The sequence below is a fragment of the Acartia tonsa genome, chromosome 11, assembly GCF_053477335.1.
Source record: "Acartia tonsa isolate MP-2025a chromosome 11, ASM5347733v1, whole genome shotgun sequence".
NCBI lineage: Eukaryota > Metazoa > Arthropoda > Copepoda > Calanoida > Acartiidae > Acartia > Acartia tonsa.
Genome location: NC_137270.1, coordinates 1,052,712 through 1,075,475, shown reverse-complemented (window position 1 = coordinate 1,075,475; position 22,764 = coordinate 1,052,712). Strand labels below are relative to the sequence as shown.

Below are 22,764 nucleotides of genomic sequence, written 5' to 3'. Positions count from 1 at the left end.
AAATTTAATCTATCCATATACCTAACAAGGATGACATCATTCATATGTAACAAAGCCAATTGAAATACTAAGGAGCACAAGTTCAGTAGTCAATATTCAAGAATAATTTAATTGAATAAATCACAAAACCTGTAACATCTTGGATGCTAATTGATAAAGGGAATCTTCACCAAAAATCATATATACCCCATAAAGTTACGGACAGACGGACAGATAAATAATAAGATAAAACAAACCTGGACTAAAAACTAAAAATTAAGCTCATAGATAAAGGGTTGAGGACAGATTTCGGCTGCGGCGGGTTAACGGCGATGCATCTGAGCCGCGCGGGATAACGCCACGGCGGAGGCGGGTTGTACCCAAACCATCGCGGGTACCCAAACCGTCTTGCCGACCTTTGTCCGCCACTAACAGACTTGGTTTACTCGAGCTCCTGAAAATACAAAAATTATTAATGCAGATCAGTATTATTTATATAATAGTACCCAAAGTTTTATATTTTTTGTTGGTTAAAAACTTTGGGTACCCTTGTTGAATTCTAATTTGAATAGTATCCATATCTTTCGGCCAGTAATTTAAATATACATAATGGGCAATCTTGTTTATCATCATTGGGGATGTATATCAATATATCGTCAATTGTCTTATCCCTTAAGATCCCTATGCAAATGTGGGAAAATTAATGTCAGATTAATAGTTGGTCAAATCAGATGCATTTTTTATTGCTGGTTTTGGAACATTTTTTTTCTTCACTGGTGGTTGGCGGATTTACCACCGACAAAGATTTTTTACTTTACCGGGATCTAAAGGGACAAGACAATGGCCGATAAATTGATGTACATCCCCAATGAGGTTACCCAAAATTAGATTACAATTATTGGTTGAAACGTTTGAAAAGCGTTATTATATGGCTTTAGGGACTAGTGTAATAAATAGCCCAATGTTCCCTTCCTCCCTTATTACTTTAATAGTGTCAAAAGGCCAACACTTATCTTTACATATTTTGTTAATAATAGATGTAAGGGAGGGAGGGGACATTAAGAAGTTTACTCCGCTAGTCCCCAAAGTTTTATAATAACTTTTTCTCATTCATTGACTCAACAACATTGGAATTCAACTGAATTTCAATTGGTTGGGTCATTTAGCTGAGTATCTAAACGTTTCAACCACTTATTGTAATCGACAGAGGGGGTAATTTTGTGCATCACCATCAGGGAGGTACATCAATTTATCGACCTATGTCTTATCCCCTTGGATCCCTGAAATCAATAAATAAACTGACAAAATAGCAACACTCGAAATTTTACTGTTGTAAATTTTCTGACTTTGCTGAGAAATTAATTTTATCCACAAGGTTATTTCATTTTAAGTAATAATTATTATTTTTAGTAATTATGATCACGGCGGAAAAATTACCACGAAAATATTTTTATAAAATCAGATAATTATAATTTATTATTAACAAAAGATGAATTTACTAGTATGGCTTCGAAACCGATTAATATCCGGTGGATTAGAACCGGTTCTCACCATACTGAAAAATTATGTATAACATCTAACTAAAGACAATTTCCAACAAAAATCAAAATAAATCATAAAATTATCACCATTTTTGTTTGCCAGTGCCTTTGGACCCTCGAAGTTAACAAAAAAAGTTTTAATCTTACAAGTTTTCCTTTTGATATCCGCAGAAAGCTGTCTATAATACGATGCGATAAATAACAATTATATGACTTTTATTCGTCCATATTTTAGCATGGAGGCAAATTAATCCACATTCCATTTTTTGTTGATGGAAACCCTCCCTTATCCCTGGCCAAATGAAAGAATGAATTTATTAGTCACTAAACGCCAATTCATTGTTATATATGTTCATTTTTTAGCCAAAATATAGTAATATGTTCATTTTTTGTGGTTTAATTAGTTTTTTTAAAGCGAAGGTTTTCTGTAATTATGGTCGGTCCTACCGTACGTCCGGAAAGGTTAACTCTTTTCTATAATTTAGCCATATTAGAATTGTCCTATCGATATCAAACTTTGCATGATATAACAATAAGGTATAATTCAGAAAGCGTAGCAACTCTGTAATCGTTACTAGAAAGTCCATACGTCAATTTAAAACATGTTGCTTTTAAACAACAATTTTTTATGTGATATAATTATCCTATTTATCTGCCTTATCAGTTCTGACACTATACAAGTGTTACGTTCACTTGACCTCTAGTTTCGGAGCTTCACTTTTATGGATGTTGTCATCCTTGTTTTATTTTAATGTTTTAGTACTTTTCAATGGCAAAGCAACTCTATAAGAATCATACCATAACTAACCTATTATCTAAAGTAGTAAGGTTTTTTGTGTGTGAAGCTTAAGATCTCGGAAAATGCTGATAACATTAGTTTTACTTTGTATGGCAGCTTTAATTAGGTACGTAGTAAAAAATCACGAAACCTTTATGATGATTACAATTTTTATTGGTATAGTGAATCTTCCCCCAAAAAATTTCCACCATCTACCTTGATTATATACGATTTTTCCAAATAAACGGACATATCTTTTTATAGAGTATTTTTACCAATTAAAAATTTCATTTAAGTTTAAGATTGTTGAATTTGTTTATTTCTTTATTTTGTAAACTGAAACAAAGAATTTATTTGAAAATTGAGAAAATTTGGCTTTGTTACATTTTTAATAAAAAAATTATTCAGGAAATTCTCATCGAGTAAAAGAATACTTTTTATCATTAGACAGGAAATATTATTATAAAAAAAAGTTGTTTATTGTATATTATTTCCAGCTTTCAGCTTTCCATGCAAATTAAGATGACTTTAGATTAAAACCAGTTTTGTAAGCCCCGAGTGGCCGACAAAAATGGTTAATTTTTATGAAATTTATTTTAATGCTCATGGAAAATTGTCTATTATGCGATGCTATACAAGATTCTTCAGTAAGGCTGAGAATCGGTTCTAATCTAATATCACTCGGTTTCAAAGCCATAATTAAATAGATTAGCTCACTTTCTAGCGAATAAAGAAGCTACTCTATATTACAGCCCGACTTAACATTAACTAACACTAAATATAGCGTTTACATAAGATAGCATTTTCGAATTTAATAACTCTGGTATTGCTGTTCTACTTCTTTAGAATCTTAAGTGATAAGACAATGAACGATAAATTGATATTCAATGATGATAAACAAAATAATCCTTTCTGTAGATTAAAACTATTGGTTGAATAGTTTGGAAATAATAGTCTCGAACCAACCAACCAACCAAAACTCATTACCCAAAGTTTTAAAACCAAATAATAAAACTTTGGGTACCAGCGCATATAATACTCTGAACAACTGCCCCTGTAGCTGAAGTTTTACAAGAAATTTTATGTTCGTCCGTTGGGAAATTAGAAATATACACTTCATAACTTTTATTTATTTACATAATGGGGTTTTTAGTTGCAAATATATTCTTTAATTTGGCAGAGATCTTAAGGGATAAGAAAATTAATGGCAGAAATGTTTGGACACTCAACTAAAAAAAAAACAATCAAAATTCAATAAATTTCCATAGTTGTTAAGCCAACGAATTACTATTATAAAATTTTGGGGACTAGTGTAATAAACATAATGGTACCCAAAAATTTTTAAAACATATTATCTCATTAGTTAGCTTTATAAACTTTCAAAAATTTCAATCTGCAGAAGGGGTATTTTTGTTTATCAATACTTCGATAGTACATACTGGTTGCTCATTGGTTAAAAATCTACAAACTAATTGTACTAATTGTAATCTACAGCAGGGGTACATTTGTGTATCATCATTGGGGATTTACATCAATTTATCGGCCATTGTCTTATCCCTTTAGATCCCTGACAAAAATATACTAAAAAGGCGGAGGTTAATGACATTTTATAATAAAAATTTCTACGTTTATGCTTTGAAGCTAAAAAATCTAATACTAACGGCTACGCCCCTACAGGCCTATTTATGATATGGTTGTATCTTAACCCAATCCAGGAACATTACCAGCAATCTACAGGGATAAGATATTGGCCGATAAATCGATGTACAACCCGAATGATGATACACAAAATTATCCCTTCTGTAGATTACAATTAATGGTAGAAACATTTGAACACTTAATTTATTGAACCGACCAGCCAAGTCCTAATAAGATTTATGTAATAAAACTTTGGGGACTTGTGTAATATATAGCCCATTGTTCCCTACCTTGTTATGTTTTAGCTAATTGGGGTAAAAAGTTTTTTGGCTAAAAGATAAACACACCAAAAATTTCATTATAATGTGCTCAGTTCATTTGATGACAGAACTAAAGAGTTCAGAGACCAATGGTGCCTCAAAAATACAAAACTTGTTATTCGTTTTTCTGAAACAAATTTACTTACAATAGTTTTTGACTCAACATTTATATTCTGATTTTTTAGTTATGACACTCTACAATAGTTAATGTTCTTTTTTTCAACTATTTTAGAGCATTGCTTTAATGGATGTTGTCATCCTTGTTTTTTTCCCTATAAATTGTAGCCCCTTCTAGTAAAACTAGGCGTTTCCGCTATTTGTTTTCTGTTTAATCTCATGCACATACATACAGAGATAGGTGTACTTACAATGTAACCAGTAATATCTATGTTTCCACTATTTGTTTTCTGTTTAATCTCATGCACATACATACAGAGATAGGTGTACTTACAATGTAACCAGTAATATCTATGTTTCCGCTATTTGTTTTCTGTTTAATCTCATGCACATACAAAGATAGGTGTACTTACAATGTAACCAGTAATATCTATGTTTCCGCTATTTGTTTTCTGTTTAATCTCATGCACATACAAAGATAGGTGTACTTACAATGTAACCAGTAATATCTATGTGTCCGCTAATTGTTTTCTGTTTAATCTCATGCACATACATACAAAGATAGGTGTTCTTACAATGTAACCAGAAATATCTATGTTTCCACTATTTGTTTTCTGTTTAATCTCATGAACATACATACAGAGATAGGTGTACTTACAATGTAACCAGTAATATCTATGTTTCCGCTATTTGTTTTCTGTTTAATCTCATGCACATACATACAAAGATAGGTGTTCTTACAATGTAACCAGAAATATCTATGTTTCCACTATTTGTTTTCTGTTTAATCTCATGAACATACATACAGAGATAGGTGTACTTACAATGTAACCAGTAATATCTATGTTTCCGCTATTTGTTTTCTGTTTAATCTCATGCACATACATACAAAGATAGGTGTTCTTACAATGTAACCAGAAATATCTATGTTTCCACTATTTGTTTTCTGTTTAATCTCATGAACATACATACAGAGATAGGTGTACTTACAATGTAACCAGTAATATCTTTGTTTCCGCTATTTGTTTTCTGTTTAATCTCATGCACATACATACAGAGAGGTGTACTTACAATGTAACCAGAAATATCTATGTTTCCACTATTTGTTTTCTGTTTAATCTCATGCACATACAGAGATAGGTGTACTTACAATGTAACCAGTAATATCTATGTTTCCGCTATTTGTTTTCTGTTTAATCTCATGAACATACATACAGAGATAGGTGTACTTACAATGTAACCAGTAATATCTTTGTTTCCGCTATTTGTTTTCTGTTTAATCTCATGCACATACATACAGAGAGGTGTACTTACAATGTAACCAGAAATATCTATGTTTCCACTATTTGTTTTCTGTTTAATCTCATGCACATACAGAGATAGGTGTACTTACAATGTAACCAGTAATATCTATGTTTCCGCTATTTGTTTTCTGTTTAATCTCATGAACATACATACAGAGATAGGTGTACTTACAATGTAACCAGAAATATCTATGTTTCCACTATTTGTTTTCTGTTTAATCTCATGCACATACATACAGAGATAGGTGTACTTACAATGTAACCAGAAATATCTATGTTTCCACTATTTGTTTTCTGTTTAATCTCATGCACATACATACAGAGAGGTGTACTTACAATGTAACCAGTAATATCTATGTTTCCACTATTTGTTTTCTGTTTAATCTCATGCACATACAGAGATAGGTGTACTTACAATGTAACCAGAAATATCTATGTTTCCACTATTTGTTTTCTGTTTAATCTCATGCACATACATACAGAGATAGGTGTACTTACAATGTAACCAGTAATATCTATGTTTCCACTATTTGTTTTCTGTTTAATCTCATGCACATACATACAGAGATAGGTGTACTTACAATGTAACCAGTAATATCTATGTTTCCACTATTTGTTTTCTGTTTAATCTCATGCACATACATACAGAGATAGGTGTACTTACAATGTAACCAGTAATATCTATGTTTCCACTATTTGTTTTCTGTTTAATCTCATGCACATACATACAGAGAGGTGTACTTACAATGTAACTATAGACGTACAAGGGTGGGGGCTAACTTCTAAGTTATCCCAAAAACTTTTAAACCTTTTATTTTACCCTCTTCTCCCCCCCCCCCTCTTTCAAATTTAAAATTAGACTACCCCCCTCAAACCTTAAAAACACCCTCATTATACCCCTCTAAAAACTAAAAATCTGCTAATAAAATCTTATTTTGATTAGATTATTTAGTAAGATCATTTGATATTCCGAATTAATAACTTTTTGCATTTTTAGATAAACATAAGTGTATAGATATTAAAACAATATCATAAAAACATAGAAATTAGAGATTTAATCTTTATAGCTTAATTTCTACTTTAATTGTTTTTTGTTTTGTTTACAAACTTAAAAATTTGGGGAAGCCAAAATTTAATTTTAGAAATCGCAATGAATCATGACTGGATCATGCAGACAAAGGAAGCTGTTACAGTGTTTATAGTGCTTATAAAAAAGGACGTCGTTCTGGCACCAATTGTTCTATAAAAATGTATACTGGCCTACCATTGATCGATTAAAATGTATACTGTTCTATCATAGGTCAATTTAAGTGTATACTGGCCTAACATTGGTCAATTAAAATGTATTCTGGCCTGCTATTGGTAATTTAGTTTGTGTATTGTTCATTTGTATTGCATGTCATTTTTTGTAGGCACTATAAAAAGCTTCAAGATAAAGGTGTAAGTGTCAAAGTGCCTGATTTAGAAAAACCTACCTTTTCAAAGTATCGCCACTACTGCTGTGATAATTAGCCGAGGACTTGTGATGTACGGGGGTGGCCGGCTGCGAGACACTAGGCCCAGACGTCCTAAAGTCCCACGCTAGGTTGGTCAGCGACTTTGGCCGCACCAGCTTGCGGCTCCGCTTCTCTGGAATGTTGCGACTGCCCGCAGAATCGAAGGACGTTTTGCCGCCGGAATTACTCGAGTCCAAAGTGTCATACTCCTAAAAAAGTTATTTATAGTATTAGGGTCAGCTTTCCGCGGATATTAAAACGAAAAGTTATAACATAATAACCAGTTTTCTTAAACCCGCATGGCCGTAGGCCCGGGCTATGATTCTATTATTTTATTTCAATATTCGTGGAAAATTGTTTGTAATCTAATGTTATACATAATTTTTCAGTATGGCTAAGAATCGGTAATAATTCAGCGGATATTAATCGGTTTCAAAGCCGTATTGTAAATATATGGGATTGTATATCGGCCATTGTTTTATCCCTTTAGATTTTGTTTTCTGTATTTACTACCACAAATAGGAAGTATATTATACAAACAGAATTAATTATAGAGTAGCTTTAATAAAGCCATAACATAACCATTACAGTGAACGTGCTAAAGTTTTGACTTTGAAATATATGTATCAAAAAGTACTCTCACTAAAAGGGAATTGTTTGTTGAAAAAGAATTTGTTTTAAGTCAAGTCCCTATTGTATTTAATTAGGGAGGGAGGCATGTTTTACCGTAAATTACACTGGTACCCAAAGTTTTATAACCAGGCCATGTTATCTTATTCGATTGTTAAGATACTAACATATTTTTGGTTCTAAACCAATAGTATCCAAACTTTTAAACTAATAATTTTAATCTAAATGATTGGTTCTTTTGTGTATCGTCATTGTGGATGTAACCTATTCTATCGTCCATTGTCTTATCCCTTAAGAATATCACACACAAAAATCTTTGATTGTTTATTTTCTTATCTGTGGATAATACCTAAAAATTATACCTATATTTATGAAGATAAAATTATTTTAAGAATTGTTATCACTATTTTAAAATTATGATATATTAATTTATGAAATAATTATTCTTAAAGTTTGAAACAAATGTGAAAAAAAGCAATCATCAGTGGGATACTTCCATACCAGGGATATAAAGGGATAGGACAATGGCTGATAAATTGTTGTACATCCCCAATGAGTATATATAAAATCACCCCTTCTGTAGATTAAAATTAGTAGTTGAAACGTTTGAACCAATGAACAATCAACTTAGTAAACCGACAAATATTCACAAAAGTCCCCAAAGTTGTTTACCCAACGAATAAGAAAACGTTATTATAGGACTTTGGGGACTAGTGTAATAACCAGCCCATTGTCCCCTCTCTCTCTCTCTGCTTCTATAACATTTGATATACAATATACATGGATATTATGACAGGGGTAAAATTGTCGTCAAATTAGGTTGATAATATGGAACTCAAATATTGGTCAGTTTGTTCATCCAGTAGGAGAGGAGGTAATCAGTTAACGGGGGTGGATGGAGATTTTAGCCAGCTGCGAGTGCCACTTTATTAGAGAGTATGAAAACTAAACTACTAAACCCAGGGAGGGAGGGGACATTGGGCTGTTTATTACACAAGTCCCCAAAGTTTCATAATGCCGTTTTCTTATCCGTTGGCTTATCATCTTATGGGACTTTAATTGCTTCATAGGTTGGTTAAGTTAAGTGTCCAAAGATTTCAACTAATAATTGTAATCTATAGAAGGGATAATATGTTTTATTATTGGGGATATACATCAATTTATCGGCCATTGTCTTATCCTTTATATCCCTGATTTATAACCACAAAATCTATACAGTTAAAAAATGATATGCAAATAACTATAAATGAGGAATATTACTTTTATAAGAGGCGCAGCTCAAACAGCAAGATAAGGGCAGGGATCTACAGGGATAAGACAATGACCGATAAATTCATGTACATCCCCGATGATGACACACAAAATTATCCCTTCTGTTCATTTCAATAAGTTGAACTTTATTGACCAACAAATCAAAATTCACTAATAGTTCCCAAAGTTGTTGAGCCAGCAAATAAGTAAACGTTATTATAAAACTTTTTAGACTAGTGTAATAAATAGTCCGATGCATACTATTAAAAAGCAGTTATTTAGTTCAAACACGTCCAAGTTATTGAGTAGCTACGCTTCTGATCTATATAATTATTATTTATTGTTTGTATGTGATTGTTGGAATTTTAAATGTGTGATTTTTTTGAAAAAGCGATGCTACTTAAAATTCCTACTTCCCGCTGCGACCCTAGCATCTAAGGTCTCAGTATTGGAAGGGAAGGGGTGGGAAGAAAATAGCCTGAATCCATCCCATGGCCTAGGTAAAGTTCCCTACAATTTAGAACTCTTATGATTGAATAGTTCTCGAAATATTAAGCTAGAGAAAAAAAGGTTACAACTTTAAATATTTGAATTTGTTGTGTAATTCTGATGAATCAACACCCAAGCACACACACACACACACACACAGCAGTAAGAAAAAAATGGCGGCTACAATTTGTAAAAACGCCGACTAGGCAAACTATTGAAAAAAAGGCTTGATTTCCTACAGCGGCGGTTGAAAAAAGCTGCGGCTGCCAAACCCTGGTAACTAATTTTCCATTATGGCTTCAAAATCCGATCCGCTGGATTAGAACCGGTTCTTAGCCATACTGAAAAATCATTTATAGCCTCGCATTTTAGACAGTTTTCCACGAATATAAAAAAATCATAAAATTAATCCTCAAATTTTCATTTTAATATCCGTAAAAATCTGTCTATAATACGATGCGATAAATAACTATTATTAGATTAGCAAAATTAAATTAAACCAATCAGATGTTAATTGATATAATTGAACAGTTATTGATGGCGAGTAAACGAGATATTTTTTTTCATTGGACTTGTCAAATTTTTAGTAATTATGAATTATTATGATAGGACATTCAGTGGATTTTTTTACTTCCTTATAAAAAGTCACACACATACACACACTCATACACACACACACAGAAACACAGACATACACACAAACACAAACAAACACACACACACATAAATACACACACAAACATTTATGCACACACACACATACACATACACACACCTACATTCACGAAAACACACAGAAAGAGGTGCAGATATATTTCAGTATGGCTTCTAAACAGATTAATATCCGCTGGATTAGAATCGGTCCTCAGCCATACTGAAAAGTTATATATAGCATCGTATTTCAGACAATTGTCCACGAATATTAAAATTAAAATCATACAATTTGAATTAGTTTTGTAAATCCGTGCTTCGGCCCCACGGGAAGAACTGGTTTTGATTTATAATTTTTTATCCGCGGTAAGTTGTCTATAATAGAATGTCATAAATATTCTTTTATTAATAAAAAAAATCAAAAAAATAATCATTCATTTTGTATAGTGTCCAAACGTTCAACCAATTTTAATCTATATAAGGGGTAATTTTATGTATCTCCATTGGGGATATACATGAATTTATCGGCCATTGTCTTATCCCCTTAGATCCCTGGGTAAAATTATGACAATAAATGGCAATATGTTACACTTTTGAACTAAACTGTGGTTAGGGTTATATCCACAAAATTTTATACATTTATTTTCTCGTATTCATTCGAATCCGGTGGATAGGAACCGGTTCTCATCCATATGAAAAAACTATGTCTAGCATCGTTTTATATCCAGCTTTCTACGAATATAAAAATGTTCAATCATAAGATTAAAACCAGTTTTTTAGCAGGTGCCTTCGGCACCTCGGGGCTAAAAAACTGGTTTTAATCTTATAATTGTACATTCTATATCCGCAGAAAGCCGTTTATAATACGATGCGAGAAATAACTATTACAGGCATCTAAAGGGATAAGACAATGGCTGATAAATTGACGTACATCCCCAATGATGATACACAAAATTACCTCTTTTGTAGAAAAAAATCAATGTTTGAAAACTCAACTTAATGAACCAATAAAAATTCAAAAAGTCCCCAAAGTTTTTAATAGATATAATTATGTTCATAAGTAAGGCATAAATAGCTTGGACGAAAAAGAACAGTAGAATTAAATAATCCTAAAATGAAAATAAAAATATAATAACCACTAGAAAAAAATTACCCCGCTTATTTTATCTCATTTATTTTTTTCTATTAATTCTTAAATTGAAAATGGATTGTGAAAGACTTCCTTCTCCCCCCCCCCCCCCCTCCCCCTCTATCTTATATACCCTAAGAGTAACAAACGTACTTACAGAAATATAGACATACATACAACTTTTAAAAGTAAAATTGCACATTACTTTTTAAAATGTTTGAATATGATACCATGTCCTAAAATAATGCAACATAATAATATAAATATAACTTAAAATGGATGTAGGGTGAGGTTAATTGCATGTAATTTTTTTGATAACTCACCCTGAGGGGGTTCTGAGGTGGGGGAGAGGAGACATTTTTAGGGCGTGTTTTTCTTGCTCCTTTAAAAAATAGCGTTAAACCACCCTATGACCAGTAGGCTTATTCCCAAACAAGTAAAGCACAAAGGGTACTACAGTTTAGACGGACAGAAAGACAGACATCGTTCCTTTTGTATTAAAGACAAAGAAATAAGATTGAGAATGATTTAGCTTCCATTGACAAATCCCTGTATTCCTCATAATAACAATGGATGTAAAATATACGTGGATATTATGACAGGGGGGGAAAACTATAGGTTCCTAACATTGAATTCATTTATTTGTCAGTTTGTTCATACAAAAGAAGGGGAGGGGATGGATTAAAGGAGGTAGATGGGGGTATAGTTTTAGCCCGCTGCGAGTTTCACTTCAATAAAAATGAACATGAAATGTAAGAACATGAAAATCTGGTGTAACATCCAAGTAATAATATATCCATTATAATAACAAAAAATGTAGGGAATGTACTTTAAAATCTGTCATTTTGTGGTTACACAAAAATTTAAATTACTGTATAATGCAGATTAAAAGAGAAAAAGCAGAAGAGAGAGAGAGAGAGAAAGAAAGAGAGAGAGAGAGAGAGAGAGAGAGAGAGAGAGAGAGAGAGAGAGAGAGAGAGAGAGAGAGAGAAAGAGAGGGAAGTTAATAAGAAAGAAAAAGAAAAAATGATGGATTGATAAAGGGATGATAAGTAAAAGACTTTTTTTTCATTATATTACTAAAATTAAAAGTGTAGGGGATCCCTTCTTTCTCCAAGGTTTCCATAGATGCCTCTAGGGGCGTAGCCACTAGTATATAGATAGATAAATTGTTTACCTGGGCTGTTAGATTGGTAAGACTTTTGTATCTGAGATGGAAGAACGAGGGAGGCTGAATCCCCAACCCCCCGCCGCCGCTCTCCTTGCTGCCCAACGGCGGGGGACCATCCTTATCCTTGTCTTTCTTGGATTTGAAAAACTTGTGCTTAATGGTAGAACTGCTGCCGCCGCCGTTTTGCTTGTGCGACGCCTTGATATACCGGTTTGTCTGGCTCGGCGTGGTATGGCCGTAGCTTGTTGTCTTGTCCTTATCTTTGCTGCCAAAAAGACCGCCGCCACGGCTGGCCGAATCGGCCGTTTTTGGCCGTTGGCGCTTTTTACTTTCACTTGACTTTTCGTACAGTCTTTCGGCTGCGGCGGTGGTATGGGCCACGCCCGCCGATTGAGTCCGTTCCAGCGTGCCATTATACGGCGATGGCGATGGAGTAATAACGCCATGCATGTAACAACCGTTAATATTATGTTTAGTATTATTATTGTTATTATTGGACGGGTGTAACGGTAACATATTAGAGCCGTTTTCGGCGGCTGGTTGATGTACCGGCGAGCCCCAGGGCGGGCTATAGTTAGGGTTAATCGGCGGCGTGTTGCAGTCAATATGAGAGGGATTATACTTGCGGGACGGAAGTGTCTCTAGGGGTGGGGGCTCGGGCGGCTCGTTTTCGGCTCCCGCGTCGGTTGTTGCCGCCGAGGCGGAAGTCGGTGATCTGATGGATAGCGGGGCAACATGGTGCTTTTCATAATCCTTGGAAGCTCTTGTTGTTCGACCATACCCTGTTTCCTAAAAATAAGATAATAGTTATTTATCGCACCATAGTATAGACAGCTCAAACATAGCCTAAAACCTCCCCGAAACCTTAGTGAAGTTTCCCAAAAAAAGAAAAACTCATTCTGTTCCATAGTTATTGAGATCTTAAGTTTCGGACAAAAAGCTTACTACTTTATATAATAGAATACATTTGCAGTATTACACAGCACCGGTTCACATCCAGCGGATATTAATCGGTTTCCAAGCCATACTGAAAAGGTGAAATACCTTTTTATCCTCCCCCTTGGCCTCTTTCCCTCTGGTAGCCGCTCCTCCCTCCGAATGGTCGTTAGTGTGCGGCCCATGCTCCGGAATATACTGCCAGCCCTTGGCGGACTTGGGCAGCGGCGCAAAGCCGCGGACATAGTCGTATATCTGGTCAATCTCGTCATAATCGTCCGGCGGCTGCTTTCCGCCGCTGCCGCCGTGATGGCTGCTCGTATGGCTGTCCCGGCCGTTATGGTCGGTTCTGCTTGAGATAATGCCGTATAAACTGGATCGCTTGGTCTCCTAAATATATAAAAAGGATAAGACAATGGCCCGATACATTGATGTTCATCCCCAATAATGATACACAAAAATAACCCTTCTGATTCCTAAAGGTAAAATTTGTGATTGAAACGAATTAAGCAAAAACGAAAAATAAATACAAGTTTCTATTATTTTGTCTATGCTAATCATCAACACAATTTTCCTTGTTATTTTATTTCATAGATTTCAGAAACTCATTTTGATGTTTGTTTAAAAAATTAGGAAAATCCACGAAAATAGGTTGATAGAAAATAATGTAAATATTTTGACAACTCAAAAAAAATTTATTTCACGAAAATTGATTTGAAAATTGATATAATTGATACAAATATTATTGATATAAAATATTCTTATTTTCAAAATCTTAATTTTTATGTCAAATTGATTTTTTTTTAAATTTAAATCTAAAAATAATGCTTAATTATCTAGGGATCTTAATGGATAAGACAATGTAAATTTATGTAATTGCTAATTTTGCAGCGAAGATACTATATAATTAACTTTGTCTGTCTGTCAGTCAGTCCGTAACGCTATGAAGGTAATGTAGTTTTCTCGGCTGCTTTTGAAGATATACAGCTGAAATTTTCCTATGATATCTAGTATGTATACTTTTTTTGTCCCTATTTCCATCAGTCATGTTTTCATTTTTTAATGTTCTGTGATATTTTTTAAATATATTTTATACTAAAGAAAAATATTTATTTTACTGCACGTATGGTTTTTAATGTTCATGTTAAGTTTAAAGTGAGGAAGGGATGTTACATTGGGCATTTCATTACACTACTCCCCAAAGTTTTATAATAATGTTTTCTTATTTGTTAAAAAAAATTATTGAATTTTGATTGGTTGGTTGGTTCATTAAGTTAAGTGTTTTTACTAAGGATTGTATTCTACAGAAGGGGTAATTTAGTGTATTAACATTGGGAATTTAGATCAATTTATTAGCCTTTGTCTTATCCCTTTAGTTCCCTGAAAGTTATGAATATGTAGATTATTTATAATTTCAACACTTCAAAGTTCTATATATCATTCTAATAGAACAGTATCATTAGAGTGAAGAAATCCAGGAATCTAAAGGGATAAGACAAAGGCTGATAAATAGATGTACATCCTCAATGATTATACACAAATTACCCCTTAAGTGGATTGAATTATTGTTTGAAACATTTGAACACTCAACTTAATAATCTAATCAAAAATCAAAAAGTCCCCAAAGTCGATAAGCCAAACGTTGATATAAAACTTTGGGGACTTGTGTAATAGATAGCTCATTGCCCCCCCCCCCCTCTCTCTCTCTCTCTACCTAAATCAACTTATCCTATATTTCAGCTTTCTATGTAATTATTTTACTGTTTTTCTACATATAGCAATGTATTTATGAAAATAATTAAACCCTTCAACCTTATTTTAAAAAGATACAAAGAAAAGCTACTCTACAATTTGAAATTAAATTTTAAAATGTTTTTTTTTTCTTTAATATTCCCCGTCCCCCTGGTCATCCTATATTAAAATAATCAGATATATTTCTGGCTGTTTGTAAGTCTGACTCTGTAGCTTAAGATTTCGCTAACCACTGAACCGATATGGTTCTTATATGCTCTTACATAAAAGAAACATCCTCCCCCCTATTTTCCTTTTAATTTTCTTTTCAAAACTACACCCTCTCCTCCCATCGCTCTCCAAAGTTTTATACTAAAGTTCTTTTATTCGTTGGCTTAACAAATTTATGCAATTTTATTGAATTTTGATTTTTTTAGTTGGGTCATTTAGTCAAGTCTCCAAACGTTTCAACCACTAATTGTAATCTTCAGAATTTTGTGAATCACCATTGGGGCTGTTAAACAATTTATCTTATTGTCTTATCCCTTTAGATCCCTGTGAAACTATATTGCATGTAGCAGTTTTAGTTTCAAGGATAACATATTTTTTTCTTCAGGATTGTTAAAAACTTTTCTCATGATATAGATATTTGTGCTAATGCACTCTAACATGCCAGGGATATAAAGGAATAAGACAATGGCTGATAATCATTTGATGTACATCCCAAATGATTATGCAAAAATAAAACCTGTAGATTACAATTAATAGTTAAAATGTTTGGACGATCACCTTTATGAACCAACCCATCAAAGTTTAATAAAAGTCCCCAAAGTTGTTAAGCCAACGAATAAGAAAACATTATTATTAATATTTGGGGACTAGTGTAATAAACAAATCAATGTCCCCTCTCTCCCTGCTAACATACAAACACACACACAAACTTGAAAAAAAGTTTTTTAAACAAACGAAACTTAACCAATGAAAAGAGCATTATTATACATACGTATTATTAATAATGAAGCTAATCTTTAATTGTTTTGGCCGTCTGTTTTAAAAGAAAAAACAGAGTTTTAAAATAAGGTTCCATTTACTAATAAGCAACTAGTATATTACTTATTTATAAATGTGATTTTCTTGACTAATTTTTCATGAACACTGTCCGTCTGTCTGTCTATACTATCATCACGGCAATTTTCGGGGATAAATTTAACTTCTGATTATTCATCTAATTAATGATTTATTTTGAAATTACTTTATTCCGCTATTCATTTATGTTTTCATAGTTTTTTATTGTAAAAAAATTTTTTTGGAAAACAAATTTTTTTTATGTATTTAAATTTACTTCATTCAAAAGGAAATAATTTCATAGGACTTACAACTATTTACCAGATTTAAAGGCTCTGTAATGGGTATTCCAGTATTCATGTCGTATTATGGACAATTTCTCACGAATAATAAAATAAAAACCATAACAATAAGACCAGTTTTGTTGACACGAGTTTTCGGCTTCTCGGTCCAAAGAATCTAGAATTATTCTTATGATTTTTCATTTTACTATCCGTAGAAAGCGGTCTATATAATACTACTAAAATATATGTTTACCTGTGTTAAAGATGTATTTTTCAAATTAAGCTGCTTCCTATCATGTAGTGTTGGCTCCTTGGGTATACTAACATCATACACCAGTATACTATCACTCCAATCTTCAAACTAAAATAATTAAAATAATTAGTGGTTGAAACGTTTGAACACTCAACACTAATGAATCAAAGTCCCTAAAGTTGTTAAGCCAACAAATAAGAAATATTATCACACAACTTTGGGGACTAGTGTAATAAAATGTCCATTTCTCTCTCTCTCTCTCTCTGGATTTCAGGAGCAAAGCTACTCTAATTTGTCCGTTTGAACTTGGGTATACTAACATCATACACCAGTATACTATCACTCCAATCTTCAAACTAAAATAATTAGTGGTTGAAACGTATGAGCACTCAAAACTAATAAATCAAAGTCCCTAAAGTTGTTGAGTCAACAAATAAGAAATATTATCTTAAAACTCTGGGGACTAGTGTAATAAATTGTCCATAGTGACTCTCTCTCTCTCTGGATTTTGGAAGCAAAGCTACGCTAAAAGGAATCTGTCTGTTTGTCCTTCTGTCTATCTAAAATGATAGTTTTGTTCGATTCGTTTTGAAAATGCCTTCAACATTTAAATAATAGCAAAAAATTAGATTGAAGCTTTTTATGGTGACTATAAAAAATTACGTCATAAAATACACATGACCTATGATAGGCCAATGCACAGACTAAATTACCAATGGAAGTATGACGTAATTTTATGGGTACTATAAAAAGCTTCATTTGTTGAAGTGTTCCTAATTCAAGTAGATAGTAACAGTATGTCGTTCTGTGTACTAACTGCTGAACCGATATGATTCTCCTTTAGTGAAGTGTAGCTTCCTAACGGGCATGGGAAGGCTTTTAACTATTTTGAGGGATTGTACCACGAGCGCATCCAAAATGAAATGGCCCCTAGAAAAACTACTCCATATCAAAAAAAAATTTAAACTGAAAATGAAAGTGGGGGTCGACTCCTCCTCCTCCCTAGAGGACTCTAGGGGCGTAGCCGCTAGTTGTAAATAAATAAATATGCATAAATGAAATAAACTGGTGTTTACCAGAATCAAATATAAGTTGCAATAAAAAAATATAGGTAAAATCAGGAGAAAAGGGATAAAGATCTATTTGTGTATCATTTTCTGGACTACTGCCAGTTAATTCAGAAAACGTAGCAACTGTAAAATCGTTACCAGAAAGTCCATACGTCTATTTAAAACATTTAAACCACAAGGTACAATGTAAAATGAGAAGCATTCTCCATAAAAATGTAAGTATATCATTAGACAGTATTTTATAAGTTTTCTTACAATTTAGTTTAGACTTATGCATTAATATTCTGCTTATTTAGTTCTAACACACTACAAGTTATAATTTGCGTTTGTTCTACAATTTCAGAGCTTCGCTTTTATGTATGTTAAAATACTTGTTCCCTAAATATTATTTGTTTTTTTTTCATACCCGTCCCTCCATTCCTGTAAAAATAGAGAGCTGCCATATTCTGCACAATTTGAAATTAAACTCGGTGCAAAAATTGAAAAAAAATAAAATGACATAATTCAACCCCCACAAATAACAAGGACAATAACCAGAGAGAGAGGGGACAATGGGCGGATTACTACACTAGTCCCAAAAGTTTTATTAAAACGTTTTCTTATTTGTTGGCTTAACAACTTTGTTGGGTTAGTTTAATAATTTAATCTACAGAAGGGGTAATTCTGTGTATCATAATTTGGGATGTACATCAATTTATCGGCCATTGTCTTATCCCTGGATAACAACAGTAAAAAGAAGCCCAGCAATAACACAATTGAATTTTCTTTCCAAACAAAAAACTGGTTTTAATCTTTTATGTTTTCATTTTAATATCCGCAGTAAACTGTCTATTACGATTCGATAAATATCTATTTAGTGACTAAAACACACAAATCTAAGAGTACAATTATACCTTTTAGACAACAAACTCTTCGATAGCAAAACATTTAAATAAGGTAATTTTTTCTATTGAAGACATTCCCTGACTCCATCCCCTCTCCTCCTATTGATTGAATAAACTGGCCAATAAAGGAGGTACCTATTAGCAACCTAAACTCCCCTATAAATATTACAAAACGTTTAAGGATAACTAAAATCATTGAGTGGATCCGCTATTAAATATAAGAATTGTCAATATCTAAAAATATCTTGCGGAGGTTGGCAGGGAGGGAGGGGACATTGGGCTGTTTATTACACTTGTCCCCAAAGTTTTATGATAGCAGTTTCTTATTTTTTTTGCTTAGGGGACTCTTACTTTAATCTTCAGAAGGGATAATTTGTGTATTATTATTAAGGGTATCCATTAATTTATCGGCCACTGTCTTATCCCTTTAGATCCCTGGGGAGAATGCATGGCGTGGCGAGGACAGCAAAATGATCACAAAATTGTAAAAATATTTGTTTTCAACGTCAATATTTGGAAAGTAGCACAGCTACTGCATAATTAGTTATCTATATTTCAAACAAAAAAGGAATAATATATCCCAGTATGGCTTCGAAATTGATTAATATCCGCTGGATTAGAACCGGTTCTTATACATACTAAAAAGTTATGTATAGTAGCGTATTACAGACAATTTTTTTACTAATATCAAAATTAATATTATTAGCCTGGGTTATAACAAACAGTTTAAATCTTATAATTCTACATTTTATATCCGCGGAAAGCTGTTTATAATGCGAACCAATAAATAACTATTCTGTAGTTTTTATGATGTAGTCATTCTTGTGTTAAAAAAGTAACTAATAATTTGATTCTCTAGTTTCCAATAAAGAAAAAGTTCTTCATTAAAATTAAACACGTCACAAAATTAAAAACTTTGTTTTTGATTTTGAAACTTTTTCTAAAGTATTTTTGTTCGTTAGTCTATATGTAATACTATTTCTTTCACTTACGGCTACGCCTCTAAAGTCCTATTTTTCAGGGGAGATATTTTTTTCCAGGGTTTATCTTGGGTGGTAGGGGGGGGGGGGGGTGGGGGTGGTACCCTCCTAGAAAACATTTTAAACCTTCATTGGAGCTGTATAAAGCTTTACTGTAAAGAAGAACCATACTGGTCTATCGGTTAGCGAGATCTTAAAGTACACAGACAGACAGACAGATAAGCATCATGTTATTTTTATATGGGAATCCTAAAATACCAAAATCCTAAAAAACAATAAGGGTTAGATTAATCAAAACTACTTTATTTTCTTAATATTTATAGGTATACTGTATTTACACCAGAAACCTATATCTTCCATGCCAGGCTATTCTAATTATGACAATTTAGCTAGATAAGTCTATTTCAATTAAGCTTTTTTGTTATAGAACTTGATCATCCTTGAATTGAAAACATCAAAAAGTTCTCTTTCTATTTTATAAAAATATAAAAGTTTCTCAAAAAGTACATTGTAATGTACTTTTTAATACAGGAAAATGAATGTTTGGTCAAGTTCTTTTATCATGGGAGGGAGAGAACAATAGATAGGGTCAGTCTGTCTGGACTTCCGTCCGTTACATATAGCTTTTTTCGTTAATTTAGGCATGTCAGTATTGTCCTATCGATTTCAAACTTTGTACGGTGATTCCTGTAGTAGTTAGGTACGATTTAAAGAGCGTAGCAACTCTATAGTCACTACCAGAATATCCGTACGTCCATTTTAAACATGTTGATTTTTTACTTTTTTAACAAGAAATTTGTATATGATCTAATTATCCGATTGATTTTTAATATATTGATTCCTGCGACAACAAAGTACAATATTATAAGCTGAGCAACTCTATAATCAAGTCCTAAAAATGTAAGTATGTCCAAAAACATTATTCTACATCAAGCAGTTTTTTAACAAATTTATTTACAATTTTGCTTAGACTCTTATCCATCTATATTATGGTTTTTCAGTTCTGACACTATATAAGTGATCATGTCCGTTTGTCCTACCGTTTCAGTGCTTGGCTTTAATGGATGTTGTCATCCTTGTTTAATGTAGAATTAAGGGGGAATCATTAGTTAATTGTCCATTATGATAATTCTGTATCCTGACCTTTATCATATTATCACCAAATGTAATCATATTTTTTACAGGGAAGCGGGGAGTGGTCAATGGAATAAAGGTTTGAATAATCAATGGCAGCATGGACGACCAAGCAACAGATCTATAGTATAGATGTATATATAGACATCTACCTCCCTTCTTTCTTCAAAAACCTCTTTCGTCTGCTTCTAAACTAGTTTCTGCTACTTGGCTGTGTTAACATAAGCGATACCATTGGTTGATTTTACTTATTCTTTAACCCGTGGGTATAATTCTTTTCTTTTGAAAACACGGGGAATCTATGCATGGTATTAGTTATTATTTAACACGGACAATTATTTTAATAAGTAGCGCCTCAATTAAAAAAAATAAATATTTACTTTTTCTTTATATTCTATAAATATTTTTATTTAACAATCCCTCCTAAACAACTAGCTAAAAAATCTTAATCTTAATCTTAATATTTATCGCCTTTTTATTAATCATTAATATGTTTAACGTAAAGCTGAAAAAAAACTCTAATTATGGAGTAGCTGCGCTACAAATAATGTACAAAGATTATACTAGTACATTATAAATCAGGGAGTGAAGAGACATTGGGCTGTTAATTACACTGGTAACCAAAGTTTTGTAATAATGGTTTCTTATTCGTTGGCTCAGAAACCTTAAGTACAATTCTACTAAAATTTGATTGATTAGCTCATTAAGTGAAATGTCCAATCGTTTTAACCAATAGTTTAATTCTACAGAAGCCTGTAGGGGTAATTTTGTCTATAATCATGGGGGTCACATAATAATTTATCATCCATTGTCATATCCATGATTATAAATTCCCACCCCAAATTATCATTAATGCTAAAATTAGGTTATGTACACAAAAAAAAGTAATTTTTCATATATAAAACGTTGGATAATAATAGGGTGTTAAAAATATAACTTTTTGCAATTATAATTTGGGGGCACCTAGGGGAAGATCTTCAAAGTACCCATAAAAAAATGAAGTCATACAATATGAATAACCAATGATAGGCCAAACCACAAACTAAATTACCAATGGCAGGCCAGTGTACATTTTAATTGACCAATGGTAGGCCAGTATGACATCATTTTTTATATGCATTATAGCAGGCTTTGAGCATAACTTTATCAAGAAAAAAATATTTAAAGGGAAGATCAATTTGTTATACTTTTACTTTTAAGTGCCCATAAAAAAATGAAGTCATACAATACTAATGACCAATGATAGGCCTATACGCAGACGAAATTACTGCAATAGCAGGCCAGTATACATTTTAATTACCTAAGGGTAGGCCAGTATGACCTCATTTTTAATAGGTACTTCAAAAGGCTTCCACAGGGGTAACGAAGCCCAATCTGCACCACTCTTAATTCTTGTGACGTCATAAAAATGAGAGAGATGAGAGGAGAAATGGGAAAGAAAACTGCTAAAAAAGAGATGGAAAATCCCTCATTTTTATGACCTCACAGGAATCAAAAGTGGTACAAAAGTGGTGCAGATTGGGCTTCGTCACAGGGGTTTATGTACCCCTTTAAATCCCCCTTCTATTCGTATCTGGTTAAAACATATTCCAGAAAACGACACATGGTCAAAAACGTGTTTTTTTTCTCCAAAAATAAACATAAAAAACATTCTAATTTACTTAGTTAATGACATCATCAATATTACATGTTTATTTATTTATTACATTTTACGATAAGATTATTTGTTTTTTTGTTTATATAGTTAAAAACTTTTTTACGTGTATTTTTGATAAAAACAGCAAAAAAAGATGGAATTCTCAATTTTTCTTTCTGCATAGTAAGGGGATTAGATAATGGGCGTTGATTAATGTAAATCCCCAAAATTAGCCCTTCTGTAGATCAAAATTAGTGGTTGAAACGTTTGAACACTCACGTAACAAAATTCACTCAA

The 22,764-nt window shown here is 32.7% G+C and overlaps 1 protein-coding gene across 1 annotated transcript in view; it reads right to left on the bottom strand.

Moving 5' to 3' along the window:
• sano (CABIT domain-containing protein serrano) overlaps nt 1-22,764 on the bottom strand; it is a 94,535-nt gene that overhangs the window by 22,077 nt on the left and 49,694 nt on the right. Inside the window, exons 11-15 of the mRNA XM_080177961.1 lie at nt 16,764-16,871; nt 13,539-13,820; nt 12,501-13,283; nt 7,153-7,382; nt 237-433 (exon numbers count right to left, since the gene is read on the bottom strand). Of these exons, the coding sequence (XP_080034087.1) occupies nt 262-433; nt 7,153-7,382; nt 12,501-13,283; nt 13,539-13,820; nt 16,764-16,871 (1,575 nt within the window). The 3' untranslated portion in view covers nt 237-261. The remainder of the gene's footprint in view (nt 1-236; nt 434-7,152; nt 7,383-12,500; nt 13,284-13,538; nt 13,821-16,763; nt 16,872-22,764) is intronic.